The sequence below is a fragment of the Pavona decussata genome, unplaced genomic scaffold, assembly GCF_977016875.1.
Source record: "Pavona decussata unplaced genomic scaffold, jaPavDecu1.1 SCAFFOLD_126, whole genome shotgun sequence".
Lineage (NCBI taxonomy): Eukaryota > Metazoa > Cnidaria > Anthozoa > Scleractinia > Agariciidae > Pavona > Pavona decussata.
In genome coordinates, this window is record NW_028145540.1 from 107,501 (window position 1) to 128,439 (window position 20,939).

At 41.1% G+C, this 20,939-nt stretch overlaps 1 protein-coding gene across 6 annotated transcripts in view; it reads left to right on the forward strand.

Moving 5' to 3' along the window:
* The window catches only part of LOC146469209 (uncharacterized), a 36,281-nt gene that overhangs the window by 5,399 nt on the left and 9,943 nt on the right, over nt 1-20,939 (forward strand). For 5 of the 6 annotated variants that reach the window (XR_014867271.1, XR_014867272.1, XR_014867274.1 and 2 more), the window contains exons 6-11: nt 5,075-5,216; nt 5,946-5,988; nt 6,922-7,117; nt 11,367-11,499; nt 12,223-12,265; nt 13,140-13,335. Coding sequence is in view for 2 of the 6 variants with exons in the window: in XM_085123590.1 (XP_084979716.1) it covers nt 5,075-5,216; nt 5,946-5,988; nt 6,922-7,117; nt 11,367-11,499; nt 12,223-12,265; nt 13,140-13,335 (753 nt within the window). In the remaining 4 variants the exon portion in view is untranslated. The remainder of the gene's footprint in view (nt 1-5,074; nt 5,217-5,945; nt 5,989-6,921; nt 7,118-11,366; nt 11,500-12,222; nt 12,266-13,139; nt 13,336-20,939) is intronic. The other variant, XR_014867273.1, reaches the window with a different exon arrangement.

A 20,939-nucleotide genomic window follows, 5' to 3' on the forward strand; every position in this document is an offset into this window, starting at 1 on the left:
ACTGGTCGTTATGTGCCGGAAACCCCATTCCTGGGAGAACTGCTTGTAGCTTTGTCAATTATAATGAGGATCATTGTCCGAAGTTATGACTTTGGGGTGTTCCTTGTTCTGACATCACAGACTTTGTAATTTCTACAACTGTTTGTTCATTGCACTGTCCATTTGGTGTTTTCTTGACAATGGGAAACTTATAGTAATAGTCACACATAAGTATATATTCACCTCCATTCTAAGAGAACAAATCGGTTGCAATAACCTGCCGTGGTTTTGTGGGTACTTCATGTGGCTCCCTTGTTTTCTTAGCTTGTGTTTTTTGGCTTTCCTGACAAATTTCACACTTCTGCTCTCTAGCCTCGATATCTTTGTTGGTATCTGGCCAAAACACGCATGACCTTGTTCGCGGCTGGCACTGGTCAGCCTGATGTATTCTCTCTATGATGTCACCTCTTTGTGCTTCTGGAATAACCACTCGTTCTCCTTTAAGAACAAAACCGTTTTCGATTGACAACTCATCTCGGTAAGCCCTTTTCTACTTTCTCTTTCTTTTGGAACTTGTTTCTGTTTTTCCGGCCAGCCAGAGTAAATGATTTCTTGCAGGGCGGAAAGCTCGAGATCTTATAAGGTGTCACGCTTGAGGGTGCCTAACCTTGCATCAGAGAACTGCACTAAGCACACTTTCTGTGGAAGCAATGACTCATCACTCGGTAAGGGGCTGAGCCTTGACCGTTGGGTCACAAGAAGCATTTCTGTGCTAGGCTTGTACTTGATTGTCAAGTCATAACCTTGTATTCGAAGCAGCATCCGCTGAAGTCTCGGTGGTGCAGCTGTCAGATTTTTTAAATGGATCATCTCAGGGAGTTTGTGATCTGACTCCACCGTAAACTTCTTACCGAACAGGTACGAGTGGAACTTCTCACAGGCTACAACAACAGTAAACATCTCGCGCTCTATCTTTGCATAACGTTTCTCGGTGTCTGTAAGAGCTCTGGAAGTAAACGCTACGACTTTGCCTTCTTCCACTGGTGCACTTCGAAAACCCCGAAGGGAGGCATCGACCTGGGCAACTGTTTCCTTCTTAGGATCAAAATAGGAAAGTGAAACTTCTCGACAGATCGACTGCTTGATGTTCTCAAAGGCCGTGCTGTGAGATGGAGACCTTGGAAATCAGTGTCTTTTTTGAGCAGGTTCCTCAGAGGCTCAGACATTGTCATAACAGACATATTTGGAATGAAAGGGGCCATGTAAGTTGCTATACCAAGGAAAGACTGAAGTTCTTGGAGATCCTTTGGTTCCTGAATAACCTTGATGGCTTCCACCTACTCTGGGTCAGCATGTACCCCTTCGGCATCAAATAGCATTCCAAAAAATGTGATCTTCTTTTCCTTAATCATGTAAAACAAGTCCATATTGCTGTGCAACACGCATTAAGTTGTGCAAGTTAGCATTGTAGGACCATGCACTACAATGTCGTCGGCAATAGCAACCACTCCCGGGCATTTCTCAAGGATAAAGTCCATTTTCTGTTGGAAGATATCCTGACTGACACATACCCCGAAAGGAAGACGGGTAAATCTGAACCTGGCAAATGAGCTGTTAATAAAGAAAAGAGGATCTTCGTCTAGCTAGTGTAGCACCACAGACCAATAACCATGGCGTGCATCCAGCCTTACGAAGACTGAGCTTCCTTTAAAAGAGTGATCTCTTGGAGGGTTGGCGTGTGATGATGACTTCTCTTGAATGCTTCGTTGAGATCTTTCGGATCGAAACAAACACGCCATCTTCCATTTGAGTTTTTGAGACAGTAAGCCACACTTGAGACTCAGTCAGTGGGCTCAGTCACCGGTTAAATTACTCAAGAGCAACCATTTCATCGAGTTCCTTCTTGATGTCATCCTTAATGTGTATTGGGCATTTTTGCGGTGCGTGCACTACGGGGGTACATCAGGATCAGTGGCAATGTGGTATTAATTCCCTTCAAATTTGCCAATTTCACTAAAACGATCAGGGTACAATAGCTGAAGATCGGTCTTGTCCTTAATCACTGGGAAAGGCGTCCTCCTGGTTTTTGTGTTGATTGCTCAAGACTCCGGTCTCACTTTTAACGAGAAAAAATGCAAGGCTCAGAGAATATCCAGGAAACTGAAGCCAATCGAGTCATCGTACAGCATCAAAGGGAAAGTTCTAGAGTCAGTGGTCACCGAGCGCGACTTAGCAGTCTTTGTCGCTAACGACCTTACATGGAGCAAACAAGTGTTTGAAGAGTCGTGTCGCAAAGATAAGCTGTTTGGTTACATTAGACGTAATACAGGATTAAATTCATACGAAGCATTGACGTTAGGCGATCAGTCTATCTCACCTTAGTTAGCCCTCTTTTCGGCTATGCAACCCAAATTTGGGCTCCTCAGTCTATCGAACTAATTACAAGAATTGAAAGGACACAGAGGCGTGCCACTAAATATATTCTCAAATTGCCTTTTTCCTGCACAGTTTCTTACATGGATAGACTTAAATCTTTGGATCTGCTTCCACTAACATTCTTGCACGAGTATCTAGATATGGTGTTCTTTTTCAAAATCATTTATGGTCTCGTATCGGTAGATCCATCAATTATTCCTATAGCTCGCATCACGAGGCCTACCAGATGTTCATCTAGTGGTGGTATTAAATTTGTAGAGCCTAAATGTCAGACAGTAACTTATCAAAAGCCCTACATCATCAGATGCATACGCGTCTGGGACGTTGTTGCTGATGAACTGAACCTGTGCATGAACGCCCTGAATGATTTTAAACAGGCAGTGGTAGAGTATTACAAAACCGCCTTAAGTAATTACGACTGTGAAAATCCCCGCACTTTTAAGTCCGTCTGTCTTAAATGTAATAAGTGTCGTAGTCTTACTCAACCTGTCTCGTGTTGCTTTTAGTTTTGTGGTTATGTATTTTAACTATTCTATAATTTTTTTTTAATTTTCTGCGCCCGCAGTAACTGGCTCACGCTGTTGCGGAATACCTGCCACTTTTTCTTTGTTACTTTGTTTGATTACCCGAATGTATTTACACTATGCTGGCAAAGCTAATAAAATAAAATAAAAATGAATTTAGTTGCACTAAATCAAGCTTACAAGAAGTGGGTAAGCCACAAATAGCAGGGCCATCAACTTTAGCAACATAAAACAATGCATCAGTTTCCTTGTCACCATAATAACATTAATACAACAAAGACCATGATGGGGTATATGAGTGCCATTGTAGGCAGCCAGTTTAGATTTTCTGGGTGTCGGGTCTGTTGGAAGACCATTCAGGCAAGGTTTGGAACTACATGCTCTTATAGATCCTCAAAGGCAGAATAATTCCTAACCACTTTCACACAACACCAACACGTAGCAGATCTACTTTAAGTTTTGCAAAAGCCTCATCTCCTATCAAGGACCAACCAGAACAGTCAATATAGATCATCTCAAAATAGAGAACCTCAATTTCAGAGCTGGTCTCTCCAACTACATGTACGTTACTTTGACTTGTCTTGTCCTGTAGTTTCCTCTCTTCAGGTTGTTTGCGAAGGAATGCTTTGGTTGCATGATCCAGCGTTTGTTTATTTTTGCACACTTGTTCCCAGTGATTCCACTGATTACACTTCCTGCATGTTGTGCTTTGGGCTGGACATCTTTTCCCAGCAGCGATTTGTGGGAGAAGCGTTCCGTGACGAGAAACAAAACGGCTGCGAGGGAGACTGCCTTTGTTCTGGTAATGTCCATTTCCCTGTCAAGCTTTAATTTCTCATTTTTCCCCAAAAGGACTTCCTGTACCTTCCAATCACGAGTGCCAATAAAAAGCTGTTCGATTAAACGCTCTTCCAGTTCGGTCTCAATGAACCGGCATTTCTGAGCTTGCACTTTGCACCTGGCCATGAATGAATCCACGCTCTCATTTATCAGCCTGTCTGAAACCTTGCAGTTGGTATCTGTCAATTCGAAAGTTCGATTTAGGCTCCAGATACGTTGTAAACTTGTCAAAAATCACGTCAGTGTTCGCCTTATTTTCGTCACTCGTAGCGAAAGAATTGAAAAATTCCCGGCCTTCATCACCGATCCAAAGTAGAACGTACGTTGCTTTCACTTTTCGTCTTTCGCATTTAGTGGTCCGTCGAAGATTAGTTGGCAATATTGTTTGAAGTTTTTGAACGCTGCTGGTAAGTCAGGCTCATTCCAATCTATCTAAGGCGGCTTTATCGCGGTAAGCTCGCCCATGTTTACAAACGAAGTGTCGGCCGGTCAGGCTACGAAGATACTCGGCCTGCACGCTTCGTACGGTTGACTTTGCAATCCTTGTTCATCGGGTTCATCTCAAATTATCTACACCTCTAGTTGTCACTTGGCGGTTGAACCATCCCACCGTTGCCACCATGAAATAACATCATTTGGGAGTAAGAACAGGAACGCCGATATAACAAACGCAACAACTTTATCAAAGGCTCCATACAAGATGATGGAACGCCACAATGAAAGACTACTACCCAGTCCTCGGGGATGTGTCCACGCACACTGTTACAGTGAGAAGTCGTATGCCTTTAGGACTTTGTAGTAGAAGCAAACATCAATTTAGTCATAAATAGCAATATGTGTTCACTTGTCAGTTTGGATGTCAGCATACAGCAGAAACTTCTGGCTGCCACTATCAGTCCATTTTGTATCTTACTGTTACCCACCCAGCCTATAATTAACATGCAGCCATGAATAAATCAGAATTGGAAACACCACAAACACAGGGGACTATGGCCTCTTATTTTGAGTATCTAAGAAGGTGTCGGAACTTTTTGCACCAGATCTGCCTGCTTTGGAGGCAAAGTCAACTGCTAAAGTCAATGCCCAATGACATAATCATCTGAACTGAGGCAGGGTGTTGAGCAAAACCAGCATCATCATCTTACCTGAGTTGTTAATTAACGTGGTTTCGTGGTCCAACCCCACGTTTAAACTCTGCACAGTCCCCCTTGAACAGTCTGGCGCTCTACGTACTAATCAGGCACTTTGTTTGATATATACTTGAACCTTTAACTTGGGCTTTTAATTTTTTGCAGATAGCATTAGCAATGTGAGTCGTTCATCATCCATATCATCCCTATCCAGTCTTTCATCCATGGATGGTGGTATATTGAAAGACAAGAAGGGTGGTAAAAGGAAAATCACCAGAGATGACATCGGCAAACCTGAGAACTTTCAGTAAGTCAACCGTGAAACCTAATCAGTCAGTACTTTTTTGTGGTCCCCACTGTCTACCCTCCCCTCCCTTCCTGTCATCCTTTGATTCATACTTATACCTATTAACTGTAGATAAAAAGAATTAAATCACTTTCTCCAATTTGTGTATTTACTTAAATGTTTCTGTGTTGCTATTGATAAATTGATGTTTCTACTACTAAACAACAGTTCAGCTAGTGTTGGCCAACATTATCAATAATATCTGTGAAAATTGACATTAATTTTGTTGCCTTTGATGCAAGCTATCTTCCCATTCATTTGTGTTATTCACAAACTAGTGGTTTCATTGATACAGTGGCTTCTGGCAGTGTGTATGGGATGGAGCAGTTTGGAAAGCAGTCCATCTTCTTCCCACCCATTATCCGTGCACATAACTTCTGCATTGAACATTATATTTACTGATTAAGCAAAGGGTAGGGAAAAAAATCAAAATTCTTTCAGACACAAACAACTGCTCACCGTCAGTTCCATATTTTACCTTCCACCGGCTTTCCAAAATCTTGTGTACCTTTGATGAAGGTCATGCACACCGATCTGATCTTCAAGTTTCTGCAAAAGAATCTCTTACCTATTGATAGCAGTTGACACTCCACATTCACCTCTTTCATAATGCTGATGTCATTTTACGTTAGTGCAGCTGTTACAATGACTGTAATGTAATGTACAATATTATTTTGAATTCTGTTTTAGGCATGTTGCACATATTGGCAGGGACCCTAAAGGTGGTTTTGACGTAAGTGAACTACATGTAGAAGCAATTCTCATGACGTACATCACTGATATTGAGCACAACCCGACCTGTAGTCGTGTTTTGGGAATATGTTTTTACAAAAGTCCTCTTCTTAGGTGTGACCTTCACGGGTCACAGAATTTAAGGAGCTGAGATTACGGAGCGTATAAATACGAACGCACAACAACAGAGGTCAAAGTTCCAATCAACGTCTTTAATGAATGAAACTTGAGGAGGGCAGCAGCATAAATACTTGATAATCTTTAGCTGTAGCGATACGATTGCAACTGTGGTAACGATTGCTGAAATATGTTTGTGATTCGAACTAAAGGGCAACAAAAAACGAAATCGATGCTTATGTAATTGATTAACCACAGGTTGCATCCCAAGCGTGCGTCACTAGAGAGCGTAGAACAATCAATTACTAGTGGGACGATGACCTTGGAGTGCAAGTGGTATTGGGTTACAGGCAGTCGTTGAGAATTTAAACGCGTTATGTACTGTCATTCCCTTCATAAGACGGAGTCTGAGCTTATACAGTCGAACTCCATGTGCGACCACCCTTCGTAAGTGACCACCTCCCATAAGCGTCCACCTATCCAAAACATAAGTAGTTGTGTCAGACCTGTTCCGGAAGAGCCCCCCTCTGGTTCAACTCTCGTAAGCGACCACTAAATCGTGGCATTTTGGGTGGTCACTTACGTAAGGTTTGACTGTATTTGTTCTGAGGGCTTTTGGGGCACTGGTGGGTGGGAGATATTTTCAGGGAGTGCTAGTTGTTTTTGGAGAAGTTCCATTTCATATTAATGGCTGTCTGCTGTCAAAACTATGTCCTTGGAATGAGCTGTTAATTACTGAAGCTTTACAAGTCCAGCACGCAAGCCACCAGCCTCCTTGACAAAACTTACATGTATTATCAATTCTTCTTTGTTTTAGATTGATAATGTGCAAATTGATGACAACTGGAAGAAACTGTTTGAACTAATTGGTGTATCAGAAGAAGAGAAGCAGACCAAGGAGACCATGGAATTCATTTATGAGTTCGTAGAAAAGAGTGGTGGGATTGAAAATGTTACAAGGGAAATAGAGATGGAAAGGAAAGCTACCCTGCCTCCTCCGTCAAGGGATATGGGTAAGTTACATACTTAATGGGCAGTGAAATCTTGAAGTGAAAGTATTTATGAAATGTCGTATATTTGAACCAGCACAGATGAAAGAATTGATAATGTGTGCATGCTATCGCACTCATGTTAACTGAATTATGTACATTGCATTTGAACTGATTCAGGTCTCAATTTAAAATTGTGGAAATGAATTTGACAGCCATGCAGTCACTACCAAGAATGGATGTTTTTTTTTTTTTTTTTTTTATAAGAATGGATGTTTTGACAGTTAATCGTGCAATCATTTGAAATTAATAGCCATTTGTTTTAAAGAAGGATAGTGTACATGTAAATAAGGCGAAAGCGTCACTAAATGCAGAATAACCCAATTGCCTTGCTACAAGTATGCTAATCCACTGATGACTGTAATGACAGTTATGTCAGGTGACCAGCTTTCCAAAGTATGATTTCTCCAAGTCAAATAATTTAGTTCAATGAAGGTGACTTTTGAAAGTAATCAAGGTGGTCCTCAGATAGGAGAGAGTAATATTACTCTAGCATAAGTAAGATGTTCAAGGGATATAAAATATTAAGAGAAAAGGTTGGCATCAAAAAAGTCACAAGGTGAAAACAGAGATTCAGAAGTTTCAATTATTGCAAACAAGAAAACTCAAACATAACCAGAAGCCTCTGAACCTCAAAACACTTGCAGCTTCAAAAATTCAATCAGAAATGAACATTACCCAACTGCAGTGGCTTACATATTCTATAATGTTATCACCTGTAATCCAGCCATAAGCATTTTCAAACAAGATGCCTGCTTTACTGGCATTACGCGTGATGCTGGGGCTGATTCATTTTTTCCAACTGTATGCTTCGCTGATTGATAAAACTATCCTTGCTAATGGAATAGTTTGAGTCACGACGATCGCGTTACGTTGTTTTCCTTGTGTTACGCGACACAGACTTTCACCGGAAATGTGTGGAATTCCATTACGATAACGTAAGCTTCTCAATGACCTCTTTTTAGTCTCGCGTCGTGGTCAAGGACTGTCAAACAAAGCACGATTCCTTGGCCATGAACTCACCAATTTCCACCATTTTAAATGTCGAGTGCTTCTTAGAAGTTATTCTTTCGATTTGCCGCTTCAAAATAGTGAAATTTCCGTTTGAAAACGGCACACTTGAGTCCAGAACATGTTATAAACAATATGGCGCCAAATTTAATCCGTTTTTAATAAATAGATCAAATGATGCGTTGACGTCACACAGGTAGGGGTGAGTGGGTCCCCTCCCTCGCGATGTAAGCGACAAGAATGGATTTTGATTGGCCTGCTTCTGTTGAAGATAATCAATACAATACACCCCGAGTAGGAGAGGGGTGAGTTTAATGAATAAATTAATGTACCGATTTGAAGCTACGACGAAGAAAAAGAAATCGTCCCGTTTTTAGACACAGTATGCCCCCTCAGGGCATCCCGCGTAATAAATGTGTCTAAATTTCATTTTAGATCTGTCTAGATCTGAAAAGACAGTTGCTCATCCAACCTATTTGGTGGTGTTGGCGGTGTTGCTGGTGTGTGGCGGTGGTGTTGGGGTTGTTGGTGTTGCTGGTAATGTGGGGTTTTTTGGTATTGGTGGAGCTGGTGGTGATGGAGTTGGTGTTGTTGGTGTTGCTGGTGGTGTTGGTGGTGATGATGTTGGTGTTGTTGGTGGTGATGGTGGTATTGGTATTGGTGGTGGTGGTGTTGGTGATGGTGGTGATGGTGTTGGTGTCGCTCGTGTTGGTGGTGTTGGTGATGGTGGTGTTGGTGGTGTTGGTGGTGGTGTTGGTGGTGGTGGTGTTGGTGTTGGTGGTGTTGGTGTTGGTGGTGATGGTGGTGTTTGTGGTTTTGGTGGTGATGTTGGTGATGGTGATGGTGTTGCTGGTAATGGTGGCATTGGTGTTGGTGGTGGTGTTGGCGATGGTGATGGTGTTATTGGTGTCGGTGGTGGTGATGGTGGTGTTTGTGGTGTTGGTATTGGTGTTGCTGGTGATGGTTGTATTGGTGTTGCTGCTGTTGGTGACGGTGATGGTGTTGGTGTTGGTGGGTGATGGTGGTGATGGCGTTGGTATTGGTGTTGGTGGTGATGGTGTTGGTGTTGCTGGTGATGGTGGTATTGGTGTTGGTGGTGATGGTGTTGGTGTTGCTGGTGATGGTGGTATTGGTGTTGGTGGTGTTGGTGATGGTGGTGGTGGTAGTGATGGTGGTGACGGGGTTGGTATTGGTGTTGGTGGTGATGGTGGTGAGTGTGGTGTTTGTGGTGTTGGTGTTGGTGGTGATCATCATCATCATCATCATCATCATCAATCTTTATTTACCCTCGGATTGTAGAGTAGCTTAATGCAGCTAATATCTCTGAGCATTTTCCCACCCAACCAAGATAATATACGCACAAAGACCAGACCACAACACCGGGAACTACGTCCCTACTCTTTGCGAACAGTGAGTGGGTTCTTTAACGTCCCACAGAGTTATTTACAAACAAGGATTGTGATACGGGACCTACGGTTTATCGTCCTTATCCGAGAAGACTAGAAAGTCTAACCATTTGCAGATGTCAGACCAAAGGCAGCACTTTCTCCTCAGTTATTTAAAGACCCTGAGTGGTGGTCCGGCCGGGGTTTGAACCCGCGACCTCCCGCACGGTAGTCCGGCACTCTACCAACTGAGCTAACCGGTCGGCGGTGATGGTGGTGATGATGTCGGTGTTGGTAGTGTTGCTGGTGTTGGTGGTGATGGTGTTGTTGTTGGTGGCCTTGCTGGTGATGGTGGTATTGGTGTTGGTGCTGTTGCTGATGATGTTGGTATTGGTGTTGGTGGTGTTCGTGGTGTTGCTGGTGATGGTGGTGTTGGTGGCATTAGTATTCTTGTGGTGTTTCAAAAAACACGACAAATTTCACATAACAATCCAAGAGACACGTAGCAACTAAACAAGTGCCTCCAGAAGTTTTATTTGTCTGGAAGAAAGTGAGACGGAAGTTTCTACCATAAGAAACCGCTTACCGCGCAGCGCGCGAAATTTTAAAATTTCCCGCCATTTGTCGGTATATTGTCAAAAATAAAGTAATTTTTGGTCCACTTCTTATTCAGCTTGTGTGGTATATACTAAAACAGTTATTCACCTCAGTGTCGGTGAAAATGATGGATATTTACCTTGCCGCTTCGCGGCTCGGTAAATATCCATCACTATTCACCTCCACTTTAATGAATAATTGTTAGCTATCACCTCGGCCAACTCGAGGATTATATGACAGATATTTTCTTCCTCTCTCTCGGGAATCCAGTGAATTTCAAAGTTAAACTTTTGAGACTACTGTTCGATATCATCAAGTTTTTCTTCTAGAGCTTGGTTTAACTTGCTTGAGACGTCTTGTCGCTCCCCCAACAACTTGATTCCTTCCGACAATCGCTCGTTACAAGTTTTGAGTTCCTGTACTTCAGATTAAGTAAATTCTAGACTTTTCCTTAGTTCTCTGTTCAATCCGTTTCAACAATTTCCACATTTCCTGTGGTGAAAGGGGTTCTTGACTATTCAGAATTCCGGTCGGCGGCTTGCTAAACACGCCATCCTCGTCCATGTTTGCTTCAGATGCGTTTTGTCTCTTAATCGCTTGCTCGTTTGAATCGCTGCTTCTCTTAGATCTTTTTCGTCTTCTGTGTCTAGTGATGCTGCTGAAAGGCCTATTTTTTACTACATTTTCTTGTTTGGCGGAGCTTGAAGTTACGAAGCTCAGAAAACCATGTCTGTCTCAGACGACCTCTCGACCTAGTCCTGTTCACTTGTCAGTTTGGATGTCAGCATACAACAGAAACTTCTATCAGTCCATTTTGTATCTTACTGTTCCCCACTCAGACCATAATTAACATGCAGTCATGAATGGATCAGAATTGGAAACACCACAAACACAGGGGACTATGCCCTCTACACTTTTTGAGCATCTAAAAAGGTGTCGGAACTTTTTGCACCAGATCTGCCTGCTTAGGAGGCAAAGCCAACTGCTTAAGTCACTGCCCAATGACACAATCATCTGAACTGAGGCAGAGTTTGAGCAAAACCAGCATCATCATCTTACCTGAGTTGTTAATTAACGTGGTTTCGTGGTCCAACCCCACGTTTAAACCCTGCACAGTCCCCTGCTCAGCAGTCTGGCGCTCTACGTACTAATCAGGCACTGTGTTTCATATATACTTGAATCTTTAAATTGGGTTTAATGTGGCTTTTAATGTCTTACAGATAACATTAGCAATGTGAGTCGTTCATCATCCCAAACCAGTTTTTCATCCATGGATGGTAGTATATTGAAAAACAAGAAGGGTGGTAAAAGGAAAATCACCAAAGATGACATCGGCAAACCTGAGAACTTTCAGTAAGTCAACCGTGAAACCTAGTCAGTCAGTATACTTTTTTGTGGTCCCCACTGTCTACCCTCCCCTTCCTTCCTATCATCCTTTGATTCATACTTATACCTATTAACTGTAGGTAAAAAGAATTGAATCACTTTCTAAAATTTGTGTATTTACTCAAATGTTTCTGTGGTGCTACTGATAAATTGATGTTTCTACTACTAAACAACAGTTTAGTTAGTGTTGACCAAATTATCAATATTATCTGTGAAAATTGACATTTCTTCTGTTGCCTTTGATGCAAGCTATATTCCTATTTATTTGTGTTCTTCACAAACCCGTGGATTCGTTGATACAGTGGCTTCTGGCCGTATATGGGTGAGCAGGAGTGGAGCAGCTTGGAGAGCACCATCATCTTCCCACCCATTATCCGTGCACATAATTTCTGCATTTAACATTACATTTACTGATTATGGAAAATATCAAAATTTTTTCAGACACAAACAGCTGTTGACCATCAGTGCCATATTTTACCTTCCACCGGCTTTCCAAAATCCTGTGTACCTTTGATGAGGGTCATGTACACCCATGTGATCTTCAAGTTTCTGCAAAAGAATATCTTACCTTTTGATAGCAGTTGACACTCCACATGCACCTCTTTCATAATGCTGATGTCAGTTTACCTCGGTGCAACTGTTGCAATAACTGTAATGTAATGTTCAATACTATTTTTAATTCTGTTTTAGGCATGTTCCACATATTGGCAGGGACCCTAAAGATGGCTTTGACGTAAGTGAACTACCTGTAGAAGCAATTCTCATAGTACACGTCACTGATATTGGGCACAACCCGCCCTGTAGTTTTGTTTTGGGAAAATGTTTTTAAAAAAGTCCTCTTCTTAGGTGTGACCTTCACGGGTCACAGGAAATAAGTAGCTGAGATTACGGAGCGTATAAATACGAACGCACAACAACAGAGGTCAAAGTTCCAATCAGCGTCTTTAATGAATTAAACTTGAGGAAGGTAGCAGCATAAGTACTCGATAATCTTTAGCTGTAGCGATACGATTGCAACCGTGGTAACGATTGCTGAAATATGTGTGTGGTTGGAACTAAAAGGCAACAACAAAAACGAAATCGATGCTTATGTAATTTATTAACTAACGATGGAACAACAATACAGAAATCTATGCGAGAAATTAACAAATGATGAACGAAACAATAAAACAAACCGAGCGTACAACAATATAAAGGACTTACTTTGGTCTTGCCCTTGAAAAAGATAATTATAGGACTCCAAAACCTGAATAGCGGTAGCGAATCTTTACTAGCGTGTAGCGTCTGTTAGAGTAATTTTCCCTCTAACACGTTGCGATAGAACAGAAATAGACCCTACATAATGGGCTAAAGTAATGACCATAGTGACAACTAAAGCGTGACCTGTCTAAATGAAACCGAAAAGGAGACGAGTAAGGTGTAAAGGGAGCGAATACAGGAAATGACCGACAAGATAGACGTTTCAAACTAACATTGGGTGCAAAGAAACTGTGCCAATTGAGGGAAAACTCCCTCATTTTGGGTGGTGTATTTCTCTTTCAAGTATCTACATGTATGCACTGCATTTTGCATGAAATTATTATCAATAATGTTCTTCTCTGGGTCAGATTGACAATGTGCAAATGGATGGCAACTGGAAGAGGCGGTTTGAACTGATTGGTGTATCAGAAGAACAGAAGCAGACCAAGGAGACCATGGAATTCATTTATGACTTTGGAGAAAATGGCGGTAGGATTGAGAATGTTACCGGTGAAAATGAGACGGAAAGGAAAGCCGTCCCGCCTCCTCCATCTGGGGATATGGGTAAGTTACATGCTTTATTGTGCGGTAAAATGTTGAAGTGAAAGTATTCATGAAATGTCTTATATTTGAGCCAGCACAGATGAAAGAATTGATAATGTGTGCATGGCCATCGCACTTATGTTAGCTGAACTGTGTAAATTGCATTTGAACCGCATTCAGGTCTCACATTATTTAATAAGTAATTAAAAATTGTGGAAATGAACTTGACAGCCATGCGGTCAGTACCAAGAATGGCTGTTTTGACAGTTGATCTTGCAATCATTTGAAATTAATAGCCATTTGTTTTAAAGAAGGATAGTGTACATGTAAATAAGGCGAAAGCGTCACTAAATGCAGAATAACCCAATTGCCTTGCTACAAGTATGCTAATCCACTGATGACTGTAATGACAGTTATGGCGGGTCACCAGCTTTCCAAAGTATGATTTCTCCAAGATAAATTTAGTTCAATGAAGGTAATAATTGAAAGTAATCAAAGTGGTCCTCAGATAGGAGAGAGTAATATTACTCTAGCATAAGTGATGTTCAAGGAATACAAAATATTAAGAGAATAGGTCGGCATCAAAAAAGTCATTAGGTGAAAAACAGAGATTCAGAAGTTTCAATTATTGCAAACAAGAAAACTCAGACATAACCAGAGGCCTCAGAACCTCTACAAACTTGTAGCTTCAAAAATTTAATCAGAAATGAACATCACCCAACTGCAGTGGCTTACGTATTCTGTAATGTCATCACCTGTAATCCAGCCATTAGAATTTTCAAATAAATTTGTCTAGATTTCATTTCAGATCTGTCTAGATCTGAGACGACAATTGCTCGTTCAACCTATTTGGTGGTGGCGGTAATGTTGCTGGTGCTGTTGGTGGTGTTGGCGTTGGTGTTGGTGATGGTGGTGTTGGGATTGGTGTTGCTGATGGTGTTGGTGTTGGTGTTGGTGTTGGTAATGGTGTTGGTGATGGCGTTGGTGTTGCTGGTGTTGTTGGTGTTAGTGTTGGTGGTATTAATGGTGATGGTGTTGGTGTTGGTGGTGATGGTGTTGGTGTTGGTGTTGGTGGTGTTGATGGTGGTGGTGGTGTTGGTGTTGGTGTTGATGGTGGTGGTGTTAGTGTTGGTGGTATTAATGGTGTTGGTGTTGGTGTTTCTGGTGTTGTTGCTGGTGGTGGTGGTGGTGTTGGTGTTGTTGTTGGTGGTGGTGTTGTTGCTGGTGGTGGGGGTGATGGTGTTGTTGGTGTTGGTGTTGGTGTTGCTGGTGGTGGGGGTGATGGTGTTGTTGGTGTTGTTGGTGTTGGTGTTGGTGTTGCTGGTGGTGGGGGTGATGGTGTTGTTGGTGTTGGTGTTGTTGGTGGTGTTGGTGTTGTTGGTGTTTGTGTTGATGATGGTTTTGGTGGTGTTGTTGCTGGTGTTGGTGTTGGTGCCAGTGTTGCTGGTGGTGGGGGTGATGGTGTTTGTGTTGATGATGGTTTTGGTTGTGGTGGTGATGGTGTTGTTGCTGGTGTTAGTGTTGCTGGTGGTGTTAATGGTAATGGTGTTGGTGTTTCTGGTGGTGTTGGTGGTGGTGGTGGTGGTTATGTTGTAGGTTAAAATAAATCCAGGTTAAAATGATTTCAACCTAGGTTGATTGATTGTATTTTCCTTTGTTAAGGTTGGGTAATTTACATCTGAAACAAAGGAAAATACAAGTCAACCTAGGTTGAAATCATTTTAACCTGGGATTCATTTTAACCTACAACAGTTATGGTGGTGTTGGTGTTTGCGGCGTTGGTGTTGGTGGTGTTTGCGTTGATGATGGTGGTGGTGGTGTGGGTGTAAGTGATGGTGTTGCTGGCCGTGAAGGTGGTGGTGGTGTAGGTGTTGCTGGTGTTGGTGGTGGTGGTGAGGAGGAGGACGACTAGGAGGAGAAGGGAAAGTTGCTCGATAGTTGCAGCCTTCTCTACTCCCCTAATAACCTCTTCAACACTGCAAACCTAAATCAAGCGGCCATCGTGCAAAAACTAGACATGGTAAGCTCCACCTAATTATTATAAACGTGGGAGGCAAACTCGGCGATTCAGATATAGAGCTGAGAGTTACTTCATTCATTTCCAATCTCCTGTATTTTAATCGTTTTGTATTCGCTATTCAAAGTCAGTATGAATAAAGCTGTTTTCTGAGGTCTCTCAAAAAATATGTCTTGTTTAACAGCAAGTGTTCATTAGTCGCGTTTTTTAATTGATCACCTCTATCAAATTAGGTTGTCCATCATCCCTATTTCGTCTCCCAATAAGCGTGCTTGCATCTCAACTTTATCAATTATTTTCTGATCTGAACCAATCCTGATTTCTGTGAATGTAACTACCGCGTGTGATACCCGAGTGTGTTTCTAAGGAAAACACAAAACTGAAATGGCGCTTTTACTTGCCGCTTGTGTCGCCCTCGTTTTGTATTTGTACCGATACAAATGAACGGTTTCAACAGAAATTTTTTCACTAAAATGGTGTGTGTGTGTTTAGTTTGTGCGACATTATTAACACGCACAATTTAGCAGCAAGGAATCAATGAACCGGAAACAAAAAATTTTCCTATTTTCTAAGCGATTCCGTCAACATTTCAATTCGTCAATTTTTAGAGACCAATCCACCGCGATGTAAGATTATATGATAACACTATTGTATTTTTTTGTTATGATGTCATCGTTACCGATAACGCCACCTCCACCGCCACCCCTCCACCCGATGATGTCACTATGCTTTTTTAAATGACGACGTCATTGTCTACTAGCGTAACCTCCACCCGCTCCACCCGGTAATGCAATTATTCTATTTTTAGATTATGATGTCATCGTTTCCAATAGTGTAACCTCCACCCTATGACGTCATCGGCAAATTTGAATGTGACCTGTGCGACTCAGATGATGTCGGGTACACCACCCGACGCATCATGGTCTATCGAAGACTGATTTGGATGACAAACAATCCTCTGTTCTGAAGAAATGCAGATCAAAGTTTGACTGCCTCATTTTTGAGATGTTGTTCATTAAGGAATTGAACCCTGAGTTAAATACTCAGAAAGGCTTTATTCGCTTTAAACTCTTTATGTGACTCTGTGAATACCTTATTGCATTACCATTACACATTTTCGCTTTTTATTCGTGTTTCTTAGGAATTCTTTTTACAGTTATAGTCGTTTATATTTCATTCATTCTTGGCTTTATAATGATGGTAGGCAAACGTCAAAACGTCGTCGCATTTGAAACTTTTAACCAAGATGGTTTTAAACTTTTCAATTTTATCGCAACGTTTTATGGTTCAATTGTTTAACAAATCTCTTATTCTGCGTATATTTATTTATTCCACAGCAAATTAATGAGATTCCACCGCAAAAATCTGGAAACCGTGGTCCCGGCCATACTTCTACTGTATTTATAACGTAGCAACTTTTTGTTGCGTCCATTTATGGGACGCCAACACTGTCATATGTCTTTCGATGTGTTTTATGTGCAGACGTCACGTCATTATGTGCAGTTCTTTTGCGTTTATATCGAGGCATTCTCCCTTTATGTGTGGTTTATACACAAATATATTACCTGCAAATTTCGTTATATGCACTCCACTTCCCATTATATCATGTGCTTTCTTTGATATATACACTGCAAGTGTCAGTATGTGCAGTCAAAACTTCGTTATATGTTTGGTGCATTGTCTTGTTATTTGACCTTTAACGCAGTATTGATTACCGATAGAAAGATTATGAGCTGTGGATGTTCGCTATGGAGCAGACGTCACGTCATTATGTGCAGTTCTTTTGCGTTTACATCGAGGCATTCTCCTTTTATGTGTGGTGTATACACAAACATATTACCTGCAAACTTCGTTATACGCACTCTACTTCCCATTATATCCTGTGTTTTCTTTGATATATACAGTGCAAGTGTTAGTATGTGCAGTCAAAACTTCGTTATACGCACCCTACTTCCCATTATATCCTGCGCTTTCCTTGATATATACAGTGCAAGTGTCAGTATGTGCAGTCAAAACTTCGTTATACGGTGTATGTTCGCTCTGCAGCAAACTTTATGATGATATACCCACAATGTGTCGCGAGAATCGTAGAACCCAAGCCTCCTCGTTACGCGTCGCCATTTTGATTCTGTGTTCTCGTGAAGAAGCCAGGTTTCCACCATGGCCAGTTCTATGTCATCCGTGTTGAAGAAAGTGAATCTTGGAGATTTGGCAGAGAAATTTTGGCGGGAAAAAATAACACCCGATCTTGTTTGTAAGCTGTCAGTACAAGAGCTGGAAAGCCTGGGAGTAACCTCTCGAAGGGATATCATGGCTATACGAATCGAGTGTGCAACGTTTGGAGGAGAGGCACTGAGAAAGGTCCAAGCAAATTGTGGAGCACCATCATTCTCCATTCCTAAGTGTGTACTTGTGAATCTGTTAGGGGAAGGTTTCTATGGCGCGTTTTTAGTGTCAAAATTCAAACTATCAATTCAAATTAACATTCAATCCTTCAATTCAAACATTCGATCCTGCAATTCAAACATTCCATCCTTCAATTCAAATGTGCAATTGTTCGGTTTAAACTTTCGATCCTTCGATACAAACATTCCATCCTTGAATGCAATTATGGAATGGGTCGATTCAAACATTCCATCATTCAAACCAAATATGGAATTGTTTGTTTCAAACATTCGATTCTTCAATCCAAGCACCCTTTTCTTCAATCCAGAAATGCCATTCTTCAAGTTAAACATGCATTCCTTGTATTGCCTGGCCTATCATTCAGTTCAAGCATGCATTTTGTCAATTCAAACATGCCATTTTTCAATTCAAACATTTGATCATTCGATCCAAACGTGCATTCCTTCAATGAAATCCTGAAACTCAAACACTACACCATAAATTCCGCGTTCAATTTCGATAGAAAATGCTGAAATCCTGCAGTTGAAACATTCTGCACTTTAATTTTACGATATGAAATCCAGATTATAAATTCCAACATAGTCTCACAATGTAGTTGTGCAGTGGCTCGACTCAAACATTCACTTTGGCGATTCAAACATTCAGCTCAACAGTCCGAACTTCCAGTTCCTCTCCAGTAGTCTGGAACCGAGGGGACTCTGTAAAACGAGGATACGGACGGGCGGATGGCGGACGGCGGATGGAGCTTTTTAAAGAAAGAAAAGAAAGAAGAAGAAGAAGAAGAAAGGATGTTGATACGGTTAAATTTATTAGTTAATTGTCACCTTCTAAGAAATGCTAGCTTTGGCTATTTTTTTTTTTTTATCTGTTTTTTTAATTTGAATTAATTTTTTATGCTATTGTCAGTCAAACAGCGAAAACGCTACGGAATGTTTCTTCTCGTTTTTCAACCAAATCAGTCTGAGTTTGCAGTGGAACTCCGTACATTAATACGACACACCATCCGGCAAAACAGCACGTTCACATTCATGAACATTTACAGGATAATCTGATTAACGGGTAAAGTACTGTACGAGCTCTTGTTAGGCATTATAGATTGGAAATCGTGGTTATTGTTCGAACAGACAGATCGATAGAAGTTATTAAAAAATTATTATAAGATGTCCAAAGATTTCCCTGCGTCAGATTTGCGAACGTGTCAGAGCAATTGGATAAAGCCCTGTACGCCTGGTTTATTCAGCAGTGGAACACCAATTTCAGGTCCACTTCTTCAGGAGAAAAGCGAAACATTTCTCAGCGCAGTTGGACGCGGAGTCGGCCGATCGCGAAAACTGCAAAGCATCAACCGGTTGGTTAGACAACGTTAAATCGATTCACAATTAAATTGTTTCCTTCATTTCATTCCTTTACATTCCTGTCTCATTAATATTCATATTTTCGATTATCCGGACTCCAATTATCCGGACATTTTATTCAAGTCCCAACGAATCCGGATAATCGAAGTTCGACTGTACCAAGTTCACGGAGAAGACGACCCCTGACCTGACTGGGGATTGAAGGCCGCCGCCGAGGCAACTGGGGGAAAACCAGAAACTGACCGAAAAAAACATGTTTTTCTGTCAGGTAAAAAAATCTGAATGTTCAAAAAAGAGAAAAACCCGTCAAAATCCGCAATGAATATCAAAACCGAAACGACGCAAAACCCGATCAAACAAAGTCCCCATATTGCAAGAAAAACTTCGCTTGTGTACAAATTTAAAGAGAAGAAAATGACACGTTCAAAAATCCTACACAGGGTAATCTTTGGACATCTTAAAATAATTTTTTAATAACTTGTATCGATCTGTCTGTTCAAACAATAACCATGACTTCCAATCTATAATGCCTAACAAGAGCTCATACAGTACTTTACCCGTTAATCAGAACGTGTCGTTTTGCCAGAAGGTGTGTCGTATTAATGTACGGAGTTCCACTGCAAACTCAGACTGATTTGGTTGAAAAACGAGAAGAAACATTCCGTAGCGTTTTCGCTGTTTGACTGACAATAACCTAAAAAATTAATTCAAATTAAAAAAACAGATAAAAAAAAAATAAAATAAATAGCCAAAGCTAGCATTTCTTAGAAGGTGACAATTAACTAATAAATTTAACCGTATCAACATCCTTTCTTCTTCTTCTTCTTCTTTCTTTTCTTTCTTTAAAAAGCTCCATCCGCCGTCCGCCATCCGCCCGTCCGTATCCTCGTTTTACAGAGTCCCCTCGGTTCCAGACTACTGGAGAGGAACTGGAAGTTTGGACTGTTGAGCTGAATGTTTGAATCGCCAAAGTGAATGTTTGAGTCGAGCCACTGCACAACTACATTGTGAGACTATGTTGGAATTTATAATCTGGATTTCATATCGTAAAATTAAAGTGCAGAATGTTTCAACAGCAGGATTTCAGCATTTTCTATCGAAATTGAACGCGGAATTTATGGTGTAGTGTTTGAGTTTCAGGATTTCATTGAAGGAATGCACGTTTGGATCGAATGATCAAATGTTTGAATTGAAAAATGGCATGTTTGAATTGACAAAATGCATGCTTGAACTGAATGATAGGCCAGGCAATACAAGGAATGCATGTTTAACTTGAAGAATGGCATTTCTGGATTGAAGAAAAGGGTGCTTGGATTGAAGAATCGAATGTTTGAAACAAACAATTCCATATTTGGTTTGAATGATGGAATGTTTGAATCGACCCATTCCATATTTGCATTGAAGGATTGAATGTTTGTATTGAAGGATCGAAAGTTTGAACCGAACAATTGCACATTTGAATTGAAGGATGGAATGTTTGAATTGCAGGATCGAATGTTTGAATTGAAGGATTGAGTGTTTGAATTGATAGTTTGAATTTTGACACTAAAAACGCGCCATAGAAATCTTCCCCTAACAGATTCTCAAGCACACACTTAGGAATGGAGAATGATAGTGCTCCACAATTTGCTTGGACCTTTCTCAGTGCCTCTCCTCCAAACGTTGCACACTCGATTCGTATAGCCATGATATCCCTTCGAGAGGTTACTCCCAGGCTTTCCAGCTCTTGTACTGACAGCTTACAAACAAGATCGGGTGTTATTTTTTCCCGCCAAAATTTCTCTGCCAAATCTCCAAGATTCACTTTCTTCAACACGGATGACATAGAACTGGCCATGGTGGAAACC